Below are 25,407 nucleotides of genomic sequence, written 5' to 3'. Positions count from 1 at the left end.
AAACACATACTTGGGGAGATTACAGAGAGTATGACAAGGAGAACACTTGTTACCCATCTCTTTGCAGTGAACTACATCTGAACAATAAACTGGGCAAACAGATTTGTACCAAGCTGCCAGCCATTCAGGCACTGATCGCCGAGAACAGAATTGATGCTGGCAGTTGACTGATCACAACAGCAAGAGTATAAAGTATCTATCAGCAAGACTCATGGTGTAGGGAAAGTGACGAGGGAAAAGAGTGATGCTTCTCAATACTGATGCTCTGAACCAAGGAAACTGAAGACTGGGTATATTGTTCTGTACAGCAGGGCATATAGTTCAGAGAATATGCAGTCACAAGATGCTCACATCATGTACCTCCTATTATCATGGCAGCACCACTCAGCAAAGGAATGGATTTGAGAATACTGAAATAGTGTAACCAAGTTGGGCTGGTTCCCTTAGTTGTCTCTACAACTCCTGAGGGAAGAAATCAGTAGAGGATATTGGGAAAGGATGCCACTTGGGAGAAAGGAACAGAAGAACTAGAAAAGCTAAAGGCCTACTTTAAATGAATGGAGATCATTGTGGAGAGTTGACTCATTTAATTCTACCACCATTATGTGTCCCATCAAGCTACATGAAGCAAAGTGCCAATTACTCATCTTGACCCATCTCCTAAGACTGAAAATACTGCCCAAGTTGCCAGCATACCTCCCCTAAAAGCTACAAACCAAGGTTAGAGCATCTGCCATTTCAAAAACAAATATTCCTTGAACCTTCAGAGATACGTAATAGAATAAATAGAGTAGAATAAATAAATAAATACTTTTATGTTTCATTAAAGCTAAAGGTTAAGTACTCCTGGAATTACGTATCATAAAACAAGGGAAATGTGGAGCTTTACTACTCCTAGTATGTAGCATCCAGTCATGACATTTTAATTACCTGTAAAACAAGTACACTTATTTATCTTGCTCAATAACTATGTGAAAGACAAGGATGTCACTTTATGTTGGACTTTACACTACCATGCCTGTTTGATTTGAGGAGTATTTCTATATCAACGTTTTACTGATTATATATGCACACATTCCTGAACTTTTTAAACTGACACACGCCATCCCACATATATCCAGTAAGAATGGATTAAGAAACCAGACGTAGAAATCTGGAATCTCTTAAGGTGCTAGAAACATTAATGACAGTTAAAGAGTGCAAAATGTACATTCTTTATTCTGCCATACATTGAGATACAGAATAAAATTTGACTTTTCAAAATATAAAAGTAATGACAGCTCTACAAGCTGTCAATTGGCTTTTTGATAAAGCATATGCAATTTTCCCAGTTTTTATTGCACATCATTTACAAGTTTTTTTTTATTTACATGTGTTTGGGCAACATCCATTTTTTCCTAATACATTGTGTTGCACAAACAAAACCTTAAATTATCCAAACATTCTCAGAACACAACTCATAAGGTTATTTATATATCTTTCAGAAATCCTTCTTTAATCATTAGCCCCTCAGAAGCAAACCTTTGCCCTGGGAGTAATTTCTCCTGATGCAATTAGTAGTCAACCACTAATACAACTGGTATCCAGAATTGAATATTTCAAGTAATCCACCTGCTGCTTCTCAAATACCCACTTCCAAGGCAGGATTGTTATACCTGCAGTTAGTAATATGGCAGCATAAAAAGAATCAGGGACACCATTCTTTAGTTAACCAGTTTGATTCAACATTGATTAGTACAAAGGATTTTACTGGAAATTGTGTTCATATATTACTAATGCTACATCAAAACTAAAGATAGGAATCCAAAGTACAATACACAATTTGTACCTCAGGAATGTTTTTAAATTGTGGACCTATCTTTATTCTAAGTAATACACTATTTTAGAAACCTGTGTTAACATATATTCGTTGTATACAGTTGCACCGATTGTGTGATTACTGAATGGCTGTCCACTTTCTCCTACAATTTCCAACAGAAATTACTTCAGTGGTTCCCACCACAGGCTAAAAATGGTTATTTGGAAATTGAAGGTTAAGGGTTTTTTATTGTTGTTTTAGACAAGAGTGGCTATCTTTAAGTGTTAAAAGATCTGATACTGGAGAATTACTACTTAAACTAGATTAGCTGGACAAAGATAAATACCACTTGAATTGGCAAAATCATAGCTTAAGGATCATTTTTAACTTCTACAAACTGTCATAGCACGATCCAAAACATCTTTACTTAGAAACCAGCTTCACCATGATCAATGAGAAAGTGTGCTAATTAACAACTGTAGCTAATTAGTTGGGTGTCTTGGTTCAGTTCCTTCTTCCAGTTCCATATAACGTTTTTCACTAAAATGAGACTAATTTTTAAAATTAACATATAATTTACATATAGTTTTCCCACTGTTTATTTACATGCAACAGGACTCTTATAGCTTGCCTTGTATTTAGTTGGGCTTCTTTAATCCAGGAAAATTGCCTCAAACACTCCCCACCTCAAGAATAAGTCATAGAGTGATGTCCAGCATTAGTCATACTCAAGTGTAGACTCACTGAAATCGATGGACTTAAATAACTCACTGATTTCAATGAGTCTGAGTATGACTAATCTTGGGTATTACCCAGTTTCCTTTATAATAGATTTTTATTACAAAGTAAATTAGCAGTGTTTAAAATGTGATTTAAGTCCTCAGAAAATATGTCCCACTCCGCTATAAGATTAAATACATAAGGCGCCATCTCATGAAACTTTATAGCTAGGATCATAACTGCTATATGAGGTCCTATTCTGGTGCATGGATGGTTTTCATTCCCTTTAAGAGGCAGCTCTCTGAAAAGCCCCTCCATGATCAGGAGGGCCTTCCCAAGTGGTATCTTGTTAGGCATGAACATCTGTTACTGGAATGAAATATGCCTTTCCCTCTACATATGAATGAAATCCTCTCTTCCTGTTCACAGGAAGGTTCAATTTCTCACCCTGTATCAAGAAAACAATTTTTTTTTAAAGTGTTTCATTGTTTATATTCTACAAACTTTAATCAATGCTGGTTGTGGTTTCAAACAAATGTTTATGCAACCAATGCTTTATGAACAGATTTTCACTTGTATAACAGGACTTTTCATCTTCCCCCAACACTCTGGAGCAGATTTTAAGGGTGCTGGGGTAATTCCCCACTGCACAAGCAGAAATCTGTTCTACTCATACACAGTGTTGGCTACAACTCATGTACAATGCTTGTTGACACTTAAAACATATTGATTATGGATGAATAGGTATAATATTGAAGTGGATCATAAACCTTGTTTACAAATGTTCATATGATCCCAAATATTAAGCAGTTTCTGGAAAACTCAAGTATCCTTAAAACTCCTTTCAATTTCAATATTTTCTTTATTTTATTAAATTATGGATATTTAAGAATCTTTGAGTATGTCTGTTTTTATTATGTGGTATGACTGAAGTATATAGCTTCAATTATATATAGTTATCTTTTTAAATATATATATATATATATACACACACACAAACACACACACGTTTAATAGCAAGAAAAATTGGCTTACTCATGTGCCGTTGTCTATACAAAATCTTTTCTTCTTTTTAAAGGAGTAAATTTTAAACCAATGCAATTAATAAGATAGCTCTCAGAAGTGTAAAAATAAATGGAAGCAAATGAATAAGCCACAGAAGCCATTGATTGTATCCAATAAAGTTGTCCCATTTGTGCAAGGACATCCACTTGTGCAATGGAACTTCCCCCTCCACATCTGCTCTGGAGGGTTGGGGAAACCCAGGAACAGATTTGAGGGATGCACACGGGAGGAGAGAGAGGGAAAGTTCCATTGAGGACGGGCGAGTCCTTGTGTTAACAGGGCTACTTTGTTCAATACAACCCTATGTTTTTAACAATTGTTGTTTAATAGAAGAAAATCTGATGGAAAGCAACTTAGTACAATTTGCAACTCTGTACATTGCTACAATCATCCCTTGGTAACAGGTAAATGTAGCTCTCTTTTTGGAAATGAGTACTACTGTAAGAGTTTACTTGTTGCAATTATTACAAAATGACCTATTCTGACTTTGTACAGTTTTATGCTGCCCTGAGCTAAGTGGTGTTCAAACACTACAGTAGATATAAAAAGAAGATATAAAACGAAGCCTGCAATCCTAAAAGTGTTTACGCTACAATATTCAAACTGTTTACTGTGAAGTAATCCGCTTGAAGTCAGTGCAATTACCTGAAAATTATGTGGTTTAAGGATTGCAACTTAAACCTCTTCAGGATTATAATAAAAGTAATTTAGATTTGTGTATGAGAGAGGCAGGTTCTGCTACTGTAATGATGAAACATTTACTGCTTCAAATACATTCAGAAGCATGAACAATGCAAGAGAGTGACATATTGAATGGTGAATTGTCCTTTTAATCAGAGTGTTTCAAATCACAGAAAATTTGAGTATCCTCAAAATGGCTCAACAAAGAATCAAACTGGTTCCTCTGGGCACATAACATAATCTACCAATAGATTGGTATCTTTGTCCTTTTGCTGTGAGTTTACAGTGATTATTTCAGAGAAGGAAAGTGTGGAATTAGTAATGCAGATGCTGAAAGGCAAGTGGCAAGACTCTACAAGAATGCCTCCCATAATGCTACTTGTTCCCAACTCTAATGGCACCTACCCCCAAGGTAAGAGGCCAGAATGACCAAAGCCAATTTAATAGTAGTGTGCAGAATGTCAGCCAAACAAACAACATAAAACAAGTCACGTTGTTATCTGTGGTCACGTTCTTCAGGGTTAGTCCAATAACTCAAGACTTTACATTCTTCTGTCTTTCCTTGTTTATTTTAATTAAACATGTAATGGTTAATAAACTGACATAGTCCAGAGTTAGTAGGTTGGTATTATAACATTTATTAAAATAATGCTATGGGTTAATAGAAACAGCAAAGAACCAAAGAATTAAAATGCAAGCTATGTAAAAACCCAACTAAAACCCAAATATGTCTAATGTACTCAATCCAGTAGCTAACTAAAAGCCCAAGAAAGACAAAACTCCCAATATAATAATAAAGTACTGCAAAACAATTGGCAATTTTCAGTTATCAAAATTGTGGGTTTTGCATTTTTGTATCCTTTTCTCAGTCAGGAAAAAAATTCTTCTGAATGTTATATAACATACATATAAAACAAGATAGAAAAATACATTATAAACTTGTAACAATGGCTGTAAATACATTATCTTACATATTTCTCATAGGCAATAGGTTGGTTATGGTACATACATAGCATCAAACTAAGGTAAAAAGGAATAGACAAATACATGTCATCTGTACGGTTACATACAAGCGACACTCCCATATACCCACTCTAAAAAAATTACATAATACTGTCAGAAAAAAGTATTAAACTACATATTTAATAAAGAAAAATTCAATAAAGAATAATAATACTGAGAACCAAGGCATTCAGAGATTTCAAAAGTCATGCTTTAAGTTGATCCAAAATGTTGTCAACCAAGTCTTCAAACTTTTTCAGAACAAACATTACTTTTATAAGTCACACTTCTCCCAAGAAGAGACCTTTGATCAGCATCTAAAAATGTCCAGGTTTATCATATCATTGAGATGAAACTGGATCAAATACTGGTAATGTTTTAGCAATTCTGTCTCCAAAAATGTTTTGAGTGTCGCAAGTTTAATTCAACCAAACAAAAATCAAAATGGCACAGCATATACTAAAAGTCAAACAAAAAAACCCCCCATGTGTAACAGGAAGACAAAGCCAGTGGCAGGTTAAAAGAAAAGCTAGCTGAATACAAAAGGATGAATGTTTATTGCATAGTAAATAAACTGATACTTGTTTCCAGGTGAGACACAATGTTAGACAAAGTCACCATGCAGGTGCTTTCAAAAGTAAGCCCACTTACCTAACTTACTATTGACCTTTGATTTGGAAGCTGTGAAAGTTTTTAGGAGAATAAGTTGACACAGTGGAGGGGGGGAATTATCACCTGATCTTTGCCAAATCTGTTCAAAGCAATTAAAATATCACTACTTGCTCATTATTTTTTTACTTCACCTTTGTGCGTAGTGTTTTATCACCACTAGCCCAGCTATGTAAACTTCTTCTGACTCAAACTGAAGCATAGCTGGATTTTCAATATAGTTAACTGATACTTTTTTCCTATTCAGTAAAGCGCAACCGGCAGTTAGCATTCATCAAGTAGGAGCTGGATGAGGAGTACACACTATTTGGCATTGTAGATGAAACACACAAAAACCTAAAATATACTCAAATATAGGCTGTCTGGATGCTCAGTTTAGTCACGGACAAAATTATCCTGTAGCAAGTTCATGTTCTGCTGTATTTTCCCACATCTATTTCAAATAGAGGCAATACAAACTATTCGGGGGGGGAGGGGGGACTTGCTACTGTATAAATATTGTAATCTAATACTTTGATTCAGAATGAAACTGCATCTTATAACCCTTTGGTTTAAGGCTGAGCAAGTACTATAAAAATATATTGTCTACATTTGAAGAGGGAACATGTTACAAAAATATTGTGGTTGACTGTTGGTGAAACAATTCCATTTCACAGTTTAAGATCTGGCAAAGTTGCATCATGGTATGGCAAAAACCAGGTAATTTAAATGGTCAACTCATCTGTCTTTCCTCACAGCTTCTTTTCACATACTGGGCGACTGAGTGGCATGCATTAATTTGCTGTCTGAGGGAGGAGTTGAATATATGAGACATCCGACTAAATGACCATGAAGAAAATAAGGCACTTTCTTTTCTTTATACTTATTCCAATACTTAAAAAATAAAAAAGAAAGACAAAAAGGCTCTTTTGGTCTTTTGTTTCTCGACAACCACCAGAAAAAATCATTTAATGAAATAAAGGGTTTCTTTGTTCTTTTTTCTTTTTTATAACACTTGAAAGTATAAAATGCTACATTTCCAAAAATATATTTTTTTCTGCACCAGCACCCTTGTATAGTAAAAGTATCTACTTTTTTTCAATTTGTTTCAATGCACTACACTTTATCTACAATTTCATTACATGTATACAGCAAATAGGCAAGCATGGCTTTTACATCCTTAATGAATTTTCTCTATACAGGGAGGTTAAAAAAATATTTGAACAGTTTGCCCAGTAATGTGACACATAATGCATGTACCTTGTACTCACATAATCTTTTAAGGAAGTTGATGTATAGTAAATGAAAGTATCTCAGAATTAGCTTCAATAGTGTTGCTGTTTTGTTTATGCATTGATGTAGTTCAAAAATTCAGTAACCTATCTTTCATGGCACTTTTTTCTTCTTAAAAACACCCAATTTGGCAGGTAATATAAAAAAGGCTGCTGCTTCTGCCCTTTGAGGGCATTGGTAGTGACTACACTGCATGTCAAATTTTGAATACTTTTAGGAATCCCTTCACCAATGACATCCCTGACCAAAGGTTCATGCATGATGCATCATCACACAGTACATTCAAAGAGAACTTTGACTTCTTTATGAGAAGAAAAAGATTCCTAGAAGTCTCACAGTAACTGCCTCTGTCATCAGGGAGTTAAGGGGCATCTGCCTCCATTTCTAAAGTGAGGCCGCTCTTACCATTCATTTAGGGTGGGACACTAAAAGATGATCAGTGCGGAGGGATGAATTGGACCTTATTGCTTTACTACTATTCAGTGCAGGTTCTAGAACCACTTTCACCCAAACAGGGAAAAAAAGCTGAGTTGGAGGACAACAAATTCTTTGTCTTTTTGTTAGATGGTAAGACGAACGGACAAGTGCCTCAGCTCGCTGCACTGAAGACAGACAAGCAAAGGCGATTACCAGTTAACTGATCAGCAGGCAGGCATGGTCAGGTCATCATTGGGTGAAGAGTTCAGAGGTCAGAAGGTCATAGGTTAGTTGCCGGTGGCGGCTGGGTGGTTAGAAACAAAAACAAAACAAAAAAGAAAGAAAGATAGAGAAGAGATTAGTTTCAGCTAGTGACGGCTTAATGACAACATGAAAACTAATCACAACTAATAAAAACAAGCATGTTTAATTCTGACATACTGCTCGACACCATCTACAGAATGCAATAAAAATCATGACAGCCTTGTATCATGATTTGAACATATGAAGGAGAAGCCCACTCCCACAAAACTGGTTAACAAGGAAAAATAGAAATAAAATATAACTAATGGTTAGTAGCAGTCGATGAAAGGGGAAAAAATGAACAGTTTCTGGAACTTGGAAAAGAATTTAGAACAGTCAGTGTACCATATCAGTATCTGACTGCTATTAAGCATTAGTATTCTCCCATGTGCAAGCATCAAAGCAACTAGTAACGATGAATGTGATTATTAATAACTGATTGTTAAAAGAAATGAATCTAAGGAATTTGATTTGTCATGAATAATTTGGTTTCACATAAACTATGGGCCAAACAAGGTTTTTTTTGTTCAATATATTTTATTGCTTTTCATTGATTCTATTTACAAACAACATTGAATTTCTTGGCTTCATGATACAAAGCAATACTAAATTGAAGTCTAGAAGTGTAGGCATCATCATGGGCACCAGGAAAAGGCCAAATGTTCTAGCCAGCTTTTCCTGCTGAAAATGCTATTTTACACATATAGGACACTAAGAAAATGCACTTGTATGTAAACACTGTAGAAGTCCTGCCAGTTTAAATTCTATACTTAAAATGCTCTAGTTACATCAAAAATAGAGGAAATCTAATTGATACTAATAAGGCATTTTAAAAACTACAAACAGGTCTTTTTTCAAAGCTAATACTCTGCAAATACAATAAAATCTGACATTTCATATACATTCCTGCCTTATATTTTTATATTTTAAAAGAAGCCACCTGTAAATACTATTTTCTTTTCCAAAACACACAAAAATTACAGTAAAACATAAAAAAGTTCTCAAGTGGAAAGTTATCATTCCCAATGTTCTTGAGCTGTTCCTTCTTTAATGACTCTCTCACATTCTCCTTCAACAACTTGGTCCACTTTACAGTAGTACAAATTAAGACTCGTTCAACAGCTTTATCATCTCTAATAAACTGAGGTTTGATAAGAATATTTGTACTGTTGCCATTGACTAAAGCAGAGGAGATGTAAGTGAGAAAGGTATTCAGTGCAAAGTCAGATTTGTGCCATTTTGTAAAATGAAATTCAGTAGGTGCAACGTTCACAGATAGCATCCTTTTTAATGACAGACATCAAGGGTTGGATTTACTTTCACATGTTACATTGTTTCTATGGCCTATCATTTAGGACACAGTTCATGAACTCTAAACATTAGTGCTGTAACTTAAATGAGACCTCATGTTCCCTGATTTATTTTTTGAAAAATGCTGAAAAGTGGGGTTTAAGTTAAAAATGTTGTAAAAATGCAAAAAAAAAATATTAAAATTAAAAAATAAATATTTAGTGTGGCACCATCTTGCCACCTTAAAATGTATGCTAGATATCTGGACTCTTAAAGCATTCTTGGAACTTGCTACAATTTTGATTAAAACGGTATTACAATTTTTATACATAAATTATGTGACAATTGGCTTTGAGGAAAAAACATTCAGTTATGGTCTTAGCATTGCCATTTTTGTGGTATATAAAATCAATGTAAGCTATCTTAAGATACCAGTACACCTGGGATACATCCTCTGCCAAGTCCCTGGCCTTCTACAGTACACACAGGTTTGTCAACTGTGCAACACACACCTTTTACAGTTTATCACAATTAGATCAGTCAGTCACTTTGTTACATGAATCAAATTCAGTTTTGTATTATTTATATTGCGGGGCCTTAACCTTAGCAGAAATTAAGTACTGCTGAATTCTCAAAAGAATGCTGACATACTGGGGGGCTCTTGCTTTGAATGCAATGCTTGCATGTAAGCAAAACTTTAAAACAAAAGCTTGCTTAATGAGAGAATACAATAGTAGCATACAGTAATTTGGGAAACAGTTTAACCATAGACCCAATGAATGTACATTTTGCCTCTATCTTCTTACAGCTTTCAGCTTTCCCTTATGAAAAGAAAGCAATTCGGTTTACTGACATTGTATTTTAACTAACTTCAATACTGGAAAAGTAATCAAAGTATGTACAAACCTTCAGCAAGTGTAAATAGAAAATGACTATTAATTTTAGCATAATGGAAATTTTCACAAAGTAAAATTTCTTTTGATTCAGAAGTTGGGTCGCACACAAGAAGTTAAATAAAATCTGAAACAAAACACCAATAGATGTGAATACGAATGCTATCAAAGGGAGAAGCAGGTGTAGCACTCTGATCTACTGTAACTTAAAATTAACACAAACACTAGAGTTTGATAGAATCTCAAATTATCTACCATGTTCACTAATTACACATATTTCTGAATTACATAGCACCATTAGCAAAAACCTACAACAATCACTGAAGGAAAAAAGTTAAAGAGGTCACCATGTTATATACAATGGTGACTATAATTAAGAAGGTACTTTGGAGCTCTTGCTCCTAAAAGGAATTTCAATGTCAATGTTATTGTAAATAAAACTGAAAACCTTGCTGCTACAACCTTAAGTTATCTGAAGCAAAACTGTTTTCTAATGCCTGCCACATTTAGCTAGAAGCAAAAGTAAGTCACACCCTCTATTTTAACCCCATGCGTCTAAACTTTCCAGCTGCAAAAGCCAGAAACAAGGACAGTCTGTGGCCCAGTTTGGACAATACTCTCAACTGATTTCCCATCAGCATTTAGGTGTGATATTGTTCCTTCCCAGCCCATCCACCAGGCATACCTGTCCTGTAACCAGCATCCTTAGACATCAATCTATGACAATGTTTTATGAATCCAAGTATTGTTCAAAATAAGCTTGTCATAACAAACAATGTTTTAAGGGAAACTATATTAATTTTGGTGAAGATTTTAGAAATGCCCCCAAATTTCACTTATTAAATTGTCTCTCTTGTTTGGAATGTTTCTAACACTGACTCCTATGGTGTGAATCCAAGAACAAGTTAAATAAATGAATGGGCTCTAGGGGTCGTATACAACATTCTCAGTCTCGCAATAGAATAGAATAACCATTATCTGAATGTTAGTGCAACATATCAAACTGAAAGAAAAATCTTGTACCTCAAGCACTATAATTCAACACTTCCATTATGGTTTGCATTTCTGAATTGTACAACATACATTAATCCCCACAACACCCCTGTGAGGTAGGGAAGGAGGATTTATATGGAAACAAGCAATTACGGTTACTTGCCAAATCCACAAACTGAATTGATATTACAAGTGGCATAAATGCTCCTGAGCAAATACAGTCAAACTACTTTCAGTAGCACGCTCAATGTCAATAAACCGAGAGCTCACTTTTCCCAATATTAAACCATTCAAGGGTCCAAGAGTTTGAGAATCATACATTACAGTTCATGTAAAAGGAGAAAATGAAGATTTATTTCCCATTCGTTAGCTAACCCAAACAGGGTTCAAAAGCAGTTGCCTTTGCTAATCAGAACATCAAAATTGCAACTGGTTCAAGAAATGAATTTTAGCAGCAAATGATAAAACTAAAAAAAAAAATTTTTTTAAACAGAAGTTAACCAGTTTTTATGAACACAAATCTTTCCAACTTTTGATATATCATTTTTATTTTTTGCTAAATTTAGAGAAGAGTCTTGTTCTCAGATATCTGATCAAGTTATAGTACAGTGGCACAAACCATTTTATCAGCAGAGAGGAAACTAAATCTTCAGCTTTCTCCTGTAATAATCAGAAAGCATTTCTTTCTTTCTCATTAAGCGCCCATCCATTCATTTTATTTTGCAACACCAATCTGATATCTCCAATTAATAAGAGTCACGCGACAGGGTCAACTATTAATGCAACACTAAGACTTCAGTCCTGTTTGAATTTAAATCATACATAGTGCTTACAAAGGGAACAAGTTATAGCATTTTATATTGAATACACTCAAGTTTATATATTTATATATATATATCATTTAGATGAGTACAGTAGTTAACAATTTTAAACCTCTGGAACAAATATTGCTACCACTTCGATTTAATGTAAAACATCAATAGAATTGTGAAAATAGTATTTGGTTAACCAGCTGTGGTGTTGCAAATTTCATGTACACTCAAAGCATTTCTTATAAGCAAGAACTGCAGAACTAAACTAACCTCTGTCTGCGGTCACAATCCTTTGGTAAGGATGGACACGCATATCGTGCCTTCGAACTTTAGTAGCCACCGCACCTAGTTAAATTGTAATTACCAAGACAGTTAGAAAACATTTGAAAAAACATTAACAGCAGGCATCAAAATGGATTTAAAATGATCACTTTCTAAAAAAAAAATCATTTTTACGAAAGCAACAAGTTAAGGCACAGTAGTTTCAAATTTTAATCTTAATATATGAAGTATACCTGTGCAGATTAATATTGCATTTATTTTAAACATCCTGGCCTTAACCTGCATTATCCACTCATTTACAAACTCAAGATTACAGTATTTCATGAAATCTACTAGACCCAAGCACATTTGAGCTTTACTAGTCACATATTCACTGAAGTGCCTTCCTTGCAGCAGGACTATCTTAAATAATGCCATTTTTAATACTGAAGAATCTTTGCTAAATTTAAAACAACTTCCAGTTTTTACCATGTAAAAAAGTTTTAAAGCAATTCCTCAAGCCTACAGACTGTGGTTTAATAACTGAACTGCAATGAATTAGGTGATTAGTAAAGCAAATAGTACAGAATACATAGCAGTCAGTATACTACCATACACTCATAAATCACAGCTAGTTTGTCATAGTACAAGCTACACCAAATTAATAGCATTTTTTACTTCTATGTGCAAAAAAGTGCAAGTAAGTCACTGACTGCTAGGCTATGTTTTTTCAAGGCTGCTGAAAACTAAGCATTTGTTAAAGTCAGCTCTGATGAGGGTTCAGTTAAGACCATTCTTGAATTCTTAGCCTTTCGTTGGGAAAGCCATACCTAAAGATAAAAGGAAGGGAATTAAAAATTAGTCAACTAAGATTTGATACTATTGTCAATCGTCCCTTGTATTATCACATATTATCACATTTCCTAAACTGATCTTCTGGGAAACTTTATATCACCCCATTATTTTACTGCAAATCACATGTGTATCTGTTATGGGCCGCTCAAATCAATGGGGCTTTCCTTCCTTCCTTCCTTCCTTCCATTTCCTCCCAGTAGGAGCTTAGCACGATGTACATTTGTTCTGATCCAGGGGCAACCCCCCCCATTTGCTTCAATGCTGTGGTCAATTCTACACATACACTTCCATTACAAATGTGGTTCTGATTCTATGTTCATCACACCAGCAACAATGTTGGATGCATTATGGCACCTACAAAGCTTTGGGCTTCAATGATTATTTTGAATTTCATTGCTTAGGTGAAATTAGCACAACTCCAGTTGTGTGTGCGTGTGGGGGGTTCAGCTAAAAGTCATTAACCTCGCCATGCTATAATACTATCCTTTACATTTTACAGTATAATGGTTCAAAGACATCAATGATTATAAAATGTAAATGTACTGCCTTCAAGTCGATTCCGACTTATGGCGACCCTATGAATAGGGTTTTCATGAGGCTGAGAGGCAGTGACTGTCCCAAGGTCATCCAGTGAGCTTCATGGCTGTGTGGGGATTCGAACCCTGGTCCCCAGGTCATAGTCCAACACCTTAACCACTACACCACAATGGCTCTCAATGATTATTAAATACTGCCAATAGTCTGGTCCCAAGCTAAGCTCGTAACTTATTAGGATGGATGCATGCATATGCTACATTCACAAGTCTATTATGCATGACCTGCAGTAATGTATACCACACAAGTGTTAGGACCGGGATGAAGTCATGTAAAAGGATGTGCCACTGGTGATAGAATATGTAGCTAGGCTAGTAATATTGTTTCTGAAAAGACTACCTGCTTCTGGAAAAAGAAAAAAAAAGGAATTGCTTCTGGAAAGGAAAAAGAAATGTGGACCACAGGAAAAGTTACTCTACCAATGGTCCAAAAGCATGACGTTGTAGATACCATTAATTTAAAATCAGGGCTAAGACAAAAAGCAGCGTGCAGTGAACAGCTGCAGTAGAATGGGTTCAACAAAAGCAGAAGAGAACAATGAAAAGCAAAAGCAAAAACATGAGCGCTTAAATATTTTCTCTCCCTATGACCAAGAAGAAAATGTGCACTTGGGCATATAGACATACAAAGTCTACTCTTTGTAACTGAGAAGTGCATTTTCTTTCAACAGAATAATTGTTTTAACATCCAATATTCATTAGGTACTATGGGTATCAACCAGCCAAAGTTAAGCACTTTTTAGGTGCCATAGATTTCAATGGGAGAATTTAACTGTTAAACCTTTAACAAGTACTTGCATTGAAAGATCTAAATTCAAATCAAATGGGCTTAAAATATGCAAAACTTTGGCTGATTATGTTCTTAGAATGTGAATTTTGTTTGTTCACCGCCCTGAGAGCTATTTCACTAAGGGCGGTATATAAATTGAAATAATAAATAAAAGCAGTAACTACTGTTGAGCCAGGTTTTAAAAGAAAGGCCATAAATCAACAACACAATGCAATACCAAGGCCATACATATTTCACATAAAAATGTAGGCAGGAAAAGAAGTTCAAAATTGTGGAAAGGACAAAAACTGTACTGCAATGTCCACATTGATCACTTTTTTTAAATAACTGCTAGTATATTCTGGCTTTCATCCCGCAAATAAACAGACCAAAGTATCAAGAATATGAGGCATTTCAATCTCGACTGTTAAAAATTGCCCTTAATGTTTTAAATTGCAACATCCTTTAAGGTATGTTCTCTCCTAACTTCAGTGACTGAAATTACTTTAAAATTGGAGGTACAGTCAGAAAGATGCATACATTTTTCTCAGTCTGTAGAAAAATGGGGCAAAGTATCCTCCATTCACCTTTGGGACAGCCTATTTAATACTGCCTTGCGGTATCCAATCCTTCTCTGTGCACAGTCAGGGCTTAAATAAGAGACTATGCTTTTTCAGTCATTGGCAATACTTCTCGAATTCTCTTGCATTTATGAACTGCAGCACAGGCTGTATCAGAATTCTAAAATATCTTTGACACTCTTTCAATACAGATGTATCCAACATTGGGATTTAATTTTTTCACACTTCAGTGTGCCGCCTTATATAGTTTGAAAAACACTGCACTAGACTCATGCATCTGTCCACACTAAATCTAGCATTTTTAAGCTAAAAAAACCATGATGCTACAAAAAGTTGTATTATACTCTATATGACATCATTTTCAAAGCCTGAAAAGCAAAGGAACATGGTAAACCTAAACAAATGCCAAGGAAAAAATTATCAAGTTGCTCCGATAACATCTTCATCAGGGGCAACATCTGCGAATTCTTCTATAGCATAAAGGTGCTTCTAAATAATATAGGTTAATACAGCGTGTATATTTTCCTTATACTATATTTATCTTTAAGATAGAAAGACAATACTTGCTGTCCCAAATGAAATCTTAGAATAAGAAACTCATCACCGATAAATTAATATTCAAATAATTATCTAGGAGAAACTTACCTAATACACCACTGGTTTCAATAGGATACTCAAGAATTGATGTAGCAGGTGCCAGTGCGTACGGATACTCATACGGTGTGTAAATTAAACCAGCTTCAGGTCCTGGGGGAACTATTGCAGCAGTTGGGTGAGGAGTTCCATTTGGCATGACAGCGGTCTGTATTTGTCTGATCAAAGGCATTATGGTAGGGCCAGCTGGCGTAGGGGTACGCAGGGCAGCTGGTGGGAGAACAGGCGCAGGCCCCGTAATAATCCTTGGAGCCTGGGCTGTTGCTGCAAGAGAAAAGGCAAGGGCTGCTACAGTAAGCAAAGAAATTTAGAAGAAAGTATGGAGACAGCAGTGCAAAACATGGAAAGATGGGGAAAGTAGGAAAGTAGGAAAGAAGAAAAATAAAAGGAAATCATTAGTACATGCATTGATCACACAGTGCCAAAGCACACCATTCAAAAGCAAACAGCTTTTCATTTTTCAGTGTGATTAAGTATGAACATGCAAAACAAAAGCCAATTTAAAATGGTAGAGATTTCTGAAACAGGTTATGCAGCACAAAAGCTCAGTTTAGATCACTTTTTTTCATTTACCTATGCCTTCAAGACTGCATGAGACTGAGAGGCATGCAGGAAACAAAGAAAATACTGTTGTAATTGCATATGAAATATTAAAAAATAGTGAGATTACAGAGTCCATAGAACTTCAGTTAAGCTTATAGCTATCACACAATATAACATTTTAAAATTGCAACTTATATTTTTCAATTTAGTATGCAAACATTAGCATTTGTTTATAACTTTTATATATTTTCAGCATCACTGGGATATTGGTGGTGAGAAGGATGGTTATGGAAAACCTGATTATGTGGTTACAAGTTCCACCAACACTTCCCCAATTCTGGTATAGTTAGCTACAGAAAATCTTCTATTTTTCAGAAATGTTGCCTGAACAAATGTTGCTAGAAAATATAGTATCTAAACAATGAGTAAAGATGTGCAAATGTCTTAGTTACTACATAATGCTGTCATAGCTATTAAAATCACCCCAAATAGCTATCATTTCCTAGGATGTAAGCCTATTTTTACTGACCATCAAAATATAATACAACTAATTAAGAACGTAAGAATAACGTGCTGGATCAGGCCAATGGCTCATCTAGTCCAGCATCCTGTTCTCACAGTGGCCAACCAGATGCACATGGGAAGCTCGCCAGCGGGATCTGAGTGCAAGAATACTCTCCCCTCCTGCGGTTTCCAGCAATTGGTATTCAGAAGCATACTGCCTCTGACTATAGAGGCAAAGCACAGCCATCATGGCTAGTAGCCACTGAGCATCTCTGAACACATTTAGACTGCAATTCACTTTTTGGAGAGACATTTGGACTACAACATCATGTTCTGTGTGGGGTTGCCATTGAAAACAAATCTGAAATGGGTGCAGAATGCTGCTGCTAAAATCTTGACAGGGGTAAGTTGCTGGGATCATGTAACCTTATTGTATCAGCTGCACTGGCTTGTACTGGTTTTCAAGTGCAATTAAAGGTGCTGGTTATTACCAATAAAGCCCCAACTAATTTGGGATCAAGCTACTTTAAGGACTGTCTTCTCTTATGTGAATCTGCCCATCAGTTTAGATTGACTGTTGATCTCCTCCGCTGTGTTCCATTGCCTTCCAAGGCAAGGTTGGTGGCAACATGAAAAAGAACCTTTTGCTATGATGGAGTTCCACATATGAGGAACTGTGTCCCAAGAGGTTAGGTTATCTTCCTCTTGTTGTCCACCATCAACTGAAAATATCTCATTTTAAAACATGATTCTATTGTTACTGTGGCATATTGTTAGTGACACTCTTTGCCTTTTTGCCTTTTTTAGTTTTTGTAATTTCTGTTTTAATGATTGGATTACTGTTGATTTTATGTTTGCTCTTTATTTGTAAGCACTTTGTGGAAGAGTAAAATGGGGTATAAATAAATAAATAAAATAAAATGTTAAGAAAGGACCAATAATATTTGCTCTTGTCATGGAAAAGCAACCTCAATTCCATCTGCTTTTCTACTGAGAGCACAGAAGAGCACATTTATGGCAGAAGTGGCATATTACGGCATTTTACTGTTTTATTAAACACACATGAATGTAAACATTTCAAGTACAAGGAGTAAGCCTTGCTTCTCTCTCAGATCTTGAACCTTAGCATTAGGACACAATTCCCAAACTATTCACGCTTTAGCCTGTAAAATGTAAGCCTGGTTAGATGAGAAGGAAATGCCCTCAATGTAGCAGAATATTTAGGCTGAAATCCTGTGACTGCTTACTTGGGAGTAAATCACTGATTTCAATAGGATTTTAAAATAGTTATCTTGATTTTAGGTTTTAATACTAACCTTTTTCTAATTCTACTTAGAACACCACTACTGAGTAGGCAGTAACAAAACTCATTAGCACCTTCTTTGCTTTAGTTGCCCACATGCAGTACTACAAAACAAAAACACTAAACAGACAAGTTCCATGGTCAGTCAGTCTCCCAATACCACATGCAACACACCTTACAAACACCACATACCAGCAATTCACAGAGAAAGACATATAGGGAAGAAAAACAATTGTATCTTGTATCACAAGAACTTTAAAGTCCTTTGGACATATTCTTCTGTATGGTTGACGATTTTAAAGGATCTGCAAATGCCAGTGGAAATCAGAATATAAGAGAATGAAGTGCTGCAGATTCATCTAGAAGGTCCATGAAGAAACCTCACTCACTGGACAGATTCTTGGCAGGAAGGAGTGGTCCACACCAACCTAGCCAAGTTTATCATGTATGTTGACTTGCCTCACTAAGGCTGAATTCTAACTCCACTTATCTGGGAGTAAAGCCCAATGAATTCAATAGAACTTTCTACTGAGTAGATATGGTAAGGATTGAGCTGTGAGAGCCATATCTATATATTCAGAGCATTACTCTTTGACAAGACAGCATAATTTCATCATATTATCCACTATATAGAGTATGTGAACCGGGCTGCCAACTTTCTTTCTAAAAGGCCCGTGTCCATCAGCTGTTTGACATTTAGCATGACTTTGATATCTCGTGGAATGAAGGGGAGAAGCCACCTATTACATTTCTGCATGTCAGACAACTGTTAAAGGTGCAGGAATCCTACCAAACCAAAGTGATTCCTACACAAGAGGTTGTCATAGGATATGGGGAACCTGTGGGCCTTGAGACGATGCTGTATTCCAGTTCCCATCAGAGCCAACCAGCATAGCAAATCGTCATGAATGAGAGAATCCAGTAACACATACATTTCATAATAAATAAAGCAACATCCAGAGGGCCACAGATTAACCATCCCTGAATGAGAAAATATGCCCTATGACACTGAATGGGCTTGAGACATGCTACCAGTTCAGGTAGGAATGGAGCCTGGTCAAATCATAAACAGTGCATGCTACCTCTGCCCCAGCTGGGGCCATGAAAGGTGAAAGCTTGAATTATACCCATATGACATTCTGATCCTTCAAAGAAAGAAATTATTTAAACAAGAGAAATAATCAGGGCTGTGGAGTCGGAAGCAATTTTGGGTGGAGTCGGAGTCGGTAGAAATGTACTGACTCCGACTTCAAAATAAAATTAATATTTTAATATTAATATTAATGCATTAATATTAATATATTAATATACATTTGCCATTTATGAAGGAGTCAGAGTTGGAGTCAGACAGTAGAAAAATTAATATACATTTGCCATTTATGAAGGAGTCGGAGAGTAGAAAAATAGAGGAGTCGGAGTCAGAGAGTAGAAAAATAGAGGAGTCGGAGTCAAAGGTTTGACATACCAACTCCACGGCCCTGGAAATAATGTCCCAAGGACAAGACTGAAGTTGCAGTTCTGACAGCGGGACTACCATGGTGTTATTTAGGGAAACAACTGACCAGTTCTTACTAGCTTGACTGAATTGGCTGCGAGCTAATTTACAGGTGGAGACATTGTCCTGGCTTTTTCGTTTGTTTTTAAGTTCCATTCTGTTAAGAGGACCCAGTAGAGATGCAAGATTGATCTTGATATGGGCAGCAACAACAGTAGTTGGCTTAAACACTAGACATGGGGTGGGGAACCTGTGGCCCTCCAGACATTGCTGGATTACAACTCCCATTATCACTGACCATTGACTATGCTGGCTGGCCAAATGTTCCCATTTCCAGACAGACAGACAGACAGAGAGAGAGAGAGGGAGGGAGGGAGGGAGAGAGAGAGAGAGAGAGGGAGGGAGGGAGGGAGGGAGGGAGGGAGGGAGGGAGGGAGGGAGAGAGAGAGAGAGAGAGAGAGAGAGAGAGAAATCCCTTGAGCTAGAACAAACCAGAGAACAGGCACCTTGCTGATCTTACAAGTATTGCCTTTACTATACAATGTTAACACCTGCTTCCATTTTAAACAATGTATGTCATTTAGGAATGCCAGCAAGAATTTTAGTTTCCTGACCTGATTTTTATCCTCATAGCCTGTTGCCAGAACTGAAGCATGCAACGTATAATACAGCTGAACCATTCCTGCTGTTATTAGTCATGTATATATGCTGTTACAGCACATACCTGCTCTTTTAGACATCACACAGTAGTGGTGGCTGCATTTGTAGTAGTTAGCCATGTGTATGCTGAGATGCAAATGCAAACACATGAACACTGTGCTCTCATATAGTGAAGAAACTCAACCACTTCTTGGATTATGAAGGTGGCTAGTAACACTATGAAATATGGAGCAGCCTAAATAATTAGACCACTGGACCATCCACCCTAAGTATTGTCTACTTTTAACAGCCTAAACAGATCTGATTGAAAGGTCTTAGACCAGCTTTGCAAATTAGCTTCCAAAATTAGTAGTCCACAAATTGTTTACTAACTTGTTTTTTTTATTCATATGGATGGCTGGCAGAGGAAGGGCATGGGGCTCCTTGCCTCCTTTGCCAGCCCAGTTAGTTTCTATACTGGACACTGGAGGAGAAGCCCCTCCTCTGTGCCCACTATAGAAACCAAGCAGACTGCAGAAATAGCACAGAATACTCTGTCCCTTCTCCACCAGCCCTTTAACATCATTATCATCATCATCAGGTAGACCCAGCAAAGAAATGTGACAGGGTGGCAGATGAGGAATAGAAGATTTGTCCCTCATCTGGAAGCCTGCTTGCTTGATTGGATGCAATTCCTTCCAGGCTATGATCAGGCAAGTGATAAAACACAAGGCTGTCTTAGGCATAGGTCTTTCCTATGCCTTGCTACCCAATTTCTTTTTAATCAGAAATGGAGGGAATTGAACCTGGGACCTCCTACATACAATGCATATGGTCCCTCCTGGATGAAAAATGTTGCTACTTGTGCAGGTCACATCATCTGTATATTATTAATTAATGACAGTTCTCAACATCACATTTTTAGTATAACCAAGATATAAGCAGCACACTATTATCAATGACTGGGATCACACAGAGAGAAGTTTAGCCTTCAACCCCCACCACCACCACCCCGGTGTTGCCAGAGCGCTCCCTTTTATCTTTTACCACAACTGAGTGGCTTCTATTTATTCCTATGGGTAGAAATAGAACACTATATGCGGAGATGGCAAAACTTGTTCTCCACCCCTACACTGAGTGGCCCAGGTTTCAATAACCTCATTCTCTGGAATGCTTTCAGCAGGACACATGTGTGTATTAGTTTTTTAGCTGCTCTGCACATGAGCCATCATGTCAAGAACAGAACATGACCCTTCCTCCTCCTCTCTCCCAACCTACTTAGTAAAGTGATTGTCTGCCATTCATACATAACTATCATCTAGTTGCAGCCTGCAGGATCAGCTACAGTTGTGCCCTAAGAACATGGACAGGACAAGTGCAATGGTGGAGCTGATTACATGTCTTTTTGAGCCTTATCCATCAGGACTGGTAAAATCTATTAGGAGAGAACTATAGTTCCAAGGAGCGGTCAAGAAGGAGCTCTGCCCATAAGTTTGGAAGTGGCCGTGGGGCAGCCCCTTTTGGCCACTCCTAGATCCAGAGGCTTTTGCTATCCTGGATATGCAGGCTGAGTGAAGGAAATCAGATTCCAAAGGAAACCTGGACAACTGGGGAAGCATTCACCGCACGAAGGAATATGTGCCAGAATTTTTGTAGACAAAAAAGGAGCTATCTCTATCTTTAGTTTAGAATACTTAACTCCCTACACTGTATGGTACAGATGCTACAGCTTCAGATCATCATATAAACATATTAAGCTGCCTTATCAGAACATTGGTCCATCTACACTGAGTTACAGTGGCTCTCCAGGTTTCTGATGGATGCCTTTTCAAGCCCTACCTATAGATGCCAGGGACTGAACCTTACTTAACATTTGAGCCGAATATTCATGTTGATTTTATAGATTTTGTATTGTTGTTTTAATTTTTTCCTTATGTATTGCATTCTATTTTGTCAAATCACTCTCTCAGAGTTTTTTTATTGTATAAAGCAACTGATTAATGAAATAACAATAATACTGCCTGCACATTTAGTGGCTAGAGTCCCCCTCCCCCAGGTTCCCTGGTGTCTTTTTCAAGAAAAGTAAGAATCCAGAGACTGTTAATACCTCAAGCAAGCATCAGGTTACACACCTAAAATCTAGACAAAATTCAAGTACTGGCAAATCTACCTGTAAATCACAGCACAAAAATAACTGAAATTTAATTGGATTTCAAGGATCTATATGCATAAGTAAGGCTTGTAGGTTCAACACCATACATATTTACTTAGAACGTATTCCCAAGTGCACACAGGATTTCAGCCTTAAGTTCTTTTAACCTATTTAATCACAGCTTAAACTTATATAAATGATTTCAAGAGACACTGGAACAGCAGGAAAACAATTCTGGGCTAACATTTCACCTCCACATCTATTCAATAAAAGCTATATTATTAAATGCATACATTTGGAGCCTCCAGCATACTTGATATTACTAATCAAAGTTGAAGAACAATTTTAGGGCCTGTTAGGACACCAGAAATCTTTTTTTCTCTGTACCATCTCTGCATTAGAGCTGGCAACATGAGTCAACTTGGTTACATTATGTACGTCTCTGTTGGGTTTGTTATGCAAGACTGTGGTTCATTAAATGAAAGAAGGCAGTGACAAGAAAAACTACTGCCCATATCAATTAGTGATTAGGCTAACTACTCTTACCCTCAAAGTGCAATGATTTGCCTATTAATGATGTTTCAAACATGACTGAAATCTAACCTGATTAGTGCAAGGCATTTAGTTTTAAAATACCCTTGAATGCATGCAGTTTGTGAAAACATGCTGAATGAAACTAAGAACAGTTACAGAAAAGATATGACTGATCTCTGAACTCATAGCTGATGAACTGAAAAAACTGGGGAAACATGCAAAGTATTACCCAGAAAATACTAACTATATTTTGAATATTTTAAAAACATTTTTAAAACTGGTCCTTCTCAAAGGTAACAGGTGGTAATTGATTCAGTGGATCTTTCCTACAGAATTGGCACATATACCCTTGGCACATACATCTTTCCCCTGCAGGTGCCATTTCTGTAGTCAAAAACCATGCAATCAGCCTCTGCCTACTTGGCTAGATCTATGTTAACCCCAGTCATACGGAAGCCACTCAAAGAGAAGATGCTCTCACATAGCTAGGACAACGTTTAAAGGGATTCTTTAGGCAAATCAAGATGTGCACAGAAAATATACCTAATCCCTCTCCTTTCAACACCATACTTTGCTAACTTTGTATGATATCATGACATTATAAGTACAAGTGTCACATTACCACACGAACTGAGCAGAACTATGAAATAAGAGAGTGCACATTCTGAAAAAGTAAGATAGGACATGTGAAGCACCATCTATGGGATGTTTTCTGTATAGGAATTGAGATAATTTAAATGTTAAGGTTAATCAGGGGTCAGTGGGCAACATATAAAACAGGCAATATTTTGGCTGCCCCATCTGGTATAAACAAAGGCAACTTTAAAACATCCTCACATCTTAACGTTGTTTTGTTTTAATGTATTTTAAGGTCTTTTTATGATGCTTTAAAGTGTTTTTAGTGTTTCTGTTTGCTGCCCTGGGCTCCTGCTGGGAGGAAGGGCAGGATATAAATCAAATAATAAATAAAATAAATAAAAAATCTAAAGGCCCCACAATCCTGTCATACTTACGTGATTTGATATTGGCGTCTCTGTAGGTGCCATTGAGAATTGCAAGTTCCATCAACTGCATCTTTTTAAGGCTATCTTCTCCTTCTGCCTGAACAAAAAAAAGTAGACTATTAGAATGGAAATGTACAATATCAAAGCACCAACAAAAACAACACATTGATACATGTTTACATAGTAGAGAAAACCCTCTGATGCTGCTCTACCCACCTAAAGTCCTTCCTTTTTGGTCCTAAACTCAAAACCTTGCTCTTCTCAAACCTCCTACGCTCCAAGAACACAGGAAGCAAGTATACCTAGCTTCTAAGTAGCATCAAGCACAGGCTGCTCTCTCTTTCACACAACACTTGGAATAACACAGATTTGTGTTAAACAGAGCTGCATGTAGTGCTACAAGTAGTCTGGATGGAAAACTCTTATTAACAGCTTTCTATGAAACAAGGCTGTATAGTGGAAACTGCAAACAGGGCTAACTGGCTTCCATCAAGTCTTATAAAGCAAGTAGCTCTTGAAGACCAAAAAGGAAAACAAGAATTAGCATGGGGAAGTTCTCCATTTACTAAATGAGTGTCTAGTTGCAAGCAGTTACAGAGATATTAACAGTATATTAAGAGAAATAATTTAGATATTGACAGTATATTAGGGGAAACTATACAGATACTGTTTCTGCAGAGAAGTCTGCAGACTACATCTTCACAAAGTTACAGAAACATGCTGTTTTCTATCTGACATTTAAAATCCATGGTCATTTGCTAAAACCTTAATAGGCACAATTTCTACACAATTAAGGCATTCTTGTGCTGGGAGATCACAAACCCACAAATAGCAAGCTATTTAATTCTGTGTTTGTATTTATTCTGCCACCTTAATGAAGACTAAATGTGAACTAACAAAAGATAATATTATGTACTGGAAATGCAGCAAATAGAATGCTCAAATACTAACTTATTCACTAAAAGGCAAAAAACCTTGCAGTTTAAGAATGTATCTATAGCCAACAGGTATTTCTATCAAACTTTAAAAAGCAGGGAAATTGGGCAGCTACAGTGAATGCACTAGGGGAGCAGGAGACCTGACCTCCTCTCCGAGATATTGTACTGCCCTACAAATTTGTCAAAATGCAAACACAATTTGGGTTGGTCTTTCACAGGCCAATCCACTTGCTGTGTAGCTTGGAAGAATTTGGTAACATGTGCCTCTGAGCATATGGTGAGATGCAGAGGGGAAGCCCCTTTCCTTTCCAAAAGGAAAACACTATGAACAGTATCATTCTTTTTCAGGGTTTCCCCAAACTTTTTATTCTACACCAGGCACACGTAGCCTCCCACCTAAATTTATACCAAAGCTGTCTCTGGCCACATCCACACCAGATTGTTATTTCACTTTAGACAGTAATGTCTTCTCTAAAAGAATCCTGGGAAGTGTAGTTAGTGAAGGGTGCTGAGAGTTGCTAGGAGACGCCCTGCTCCACTCACAGAGCTTCAGTCAGAGTGGCTGACTGTTAAACCACTCTAGTCACTGGAGCTCTGTCAGGGGAATAGGAGTCTCCTCTCAACATCCTTCACAAACTAAACGTCCCAGGATTTTTGGGGGGAAGTC

At 36.8% G+C, this 25,407-nt stretch overlaps 1 protein-coding gene across 5 annotated transcripts in view; it reads right to left on the bottom strand.

Annotated features, from left to right (window-relative positions):
• Window positions 1–5,804: 5,804 nt before the first annotated feature.
• QKI (QKI, KH domain containing RNA binding) overlaps window positions 5,805–25,407 on the bottom strand; it is a 230,753-nt gene continuing 211,150 nt past the window's right edge. Inside the window, exons 5-8 of one of the 5 annotated variants that reach the window (XM_061624345.1) lie at window positions 23,812–23,899; window positions 15,620–15,913; window positions 12,186–12,260; window positions 5,805–7,928 (exon numbers count right to left, since the gene is read on the bottom strand). In XM_061624345.1, the coding sequence (XP_061480329.1) occupies window positions 7,912–7,928; window positions 12,186–12,260; window positions 15,620–15,913; window positions 23,812–23,899 (474 nt within the window). In that variant the 3' untranslated portion in view covers window positions 5,805–7,911. The other 4 variants (XM_061624346.1, XM_061624344.1, XM_061624348.1 and 1 more) reach the window with 4 other exon arrangements.

The sequence above is a fragment of the Rhineura floridana genome, chromosome 4 (genome assembly GCF_030035675.1).
Source record: "Rhineura floridana isolate rRhiFlo1 chromosome 4, rRhiFlo1.hap2, whole genome shotgun sequence".
NCBI lineage: Eukaryota > Metazoa > Chordata > Lepidosauria > Squamata > Rhineuridae > Rhineura > Rhineura floridana.
The sequence above is the reverse complement of the archived record's forward strand: the minus strand, read 5'-3'. Positions and strand labels throughout refer to the sequence as shown.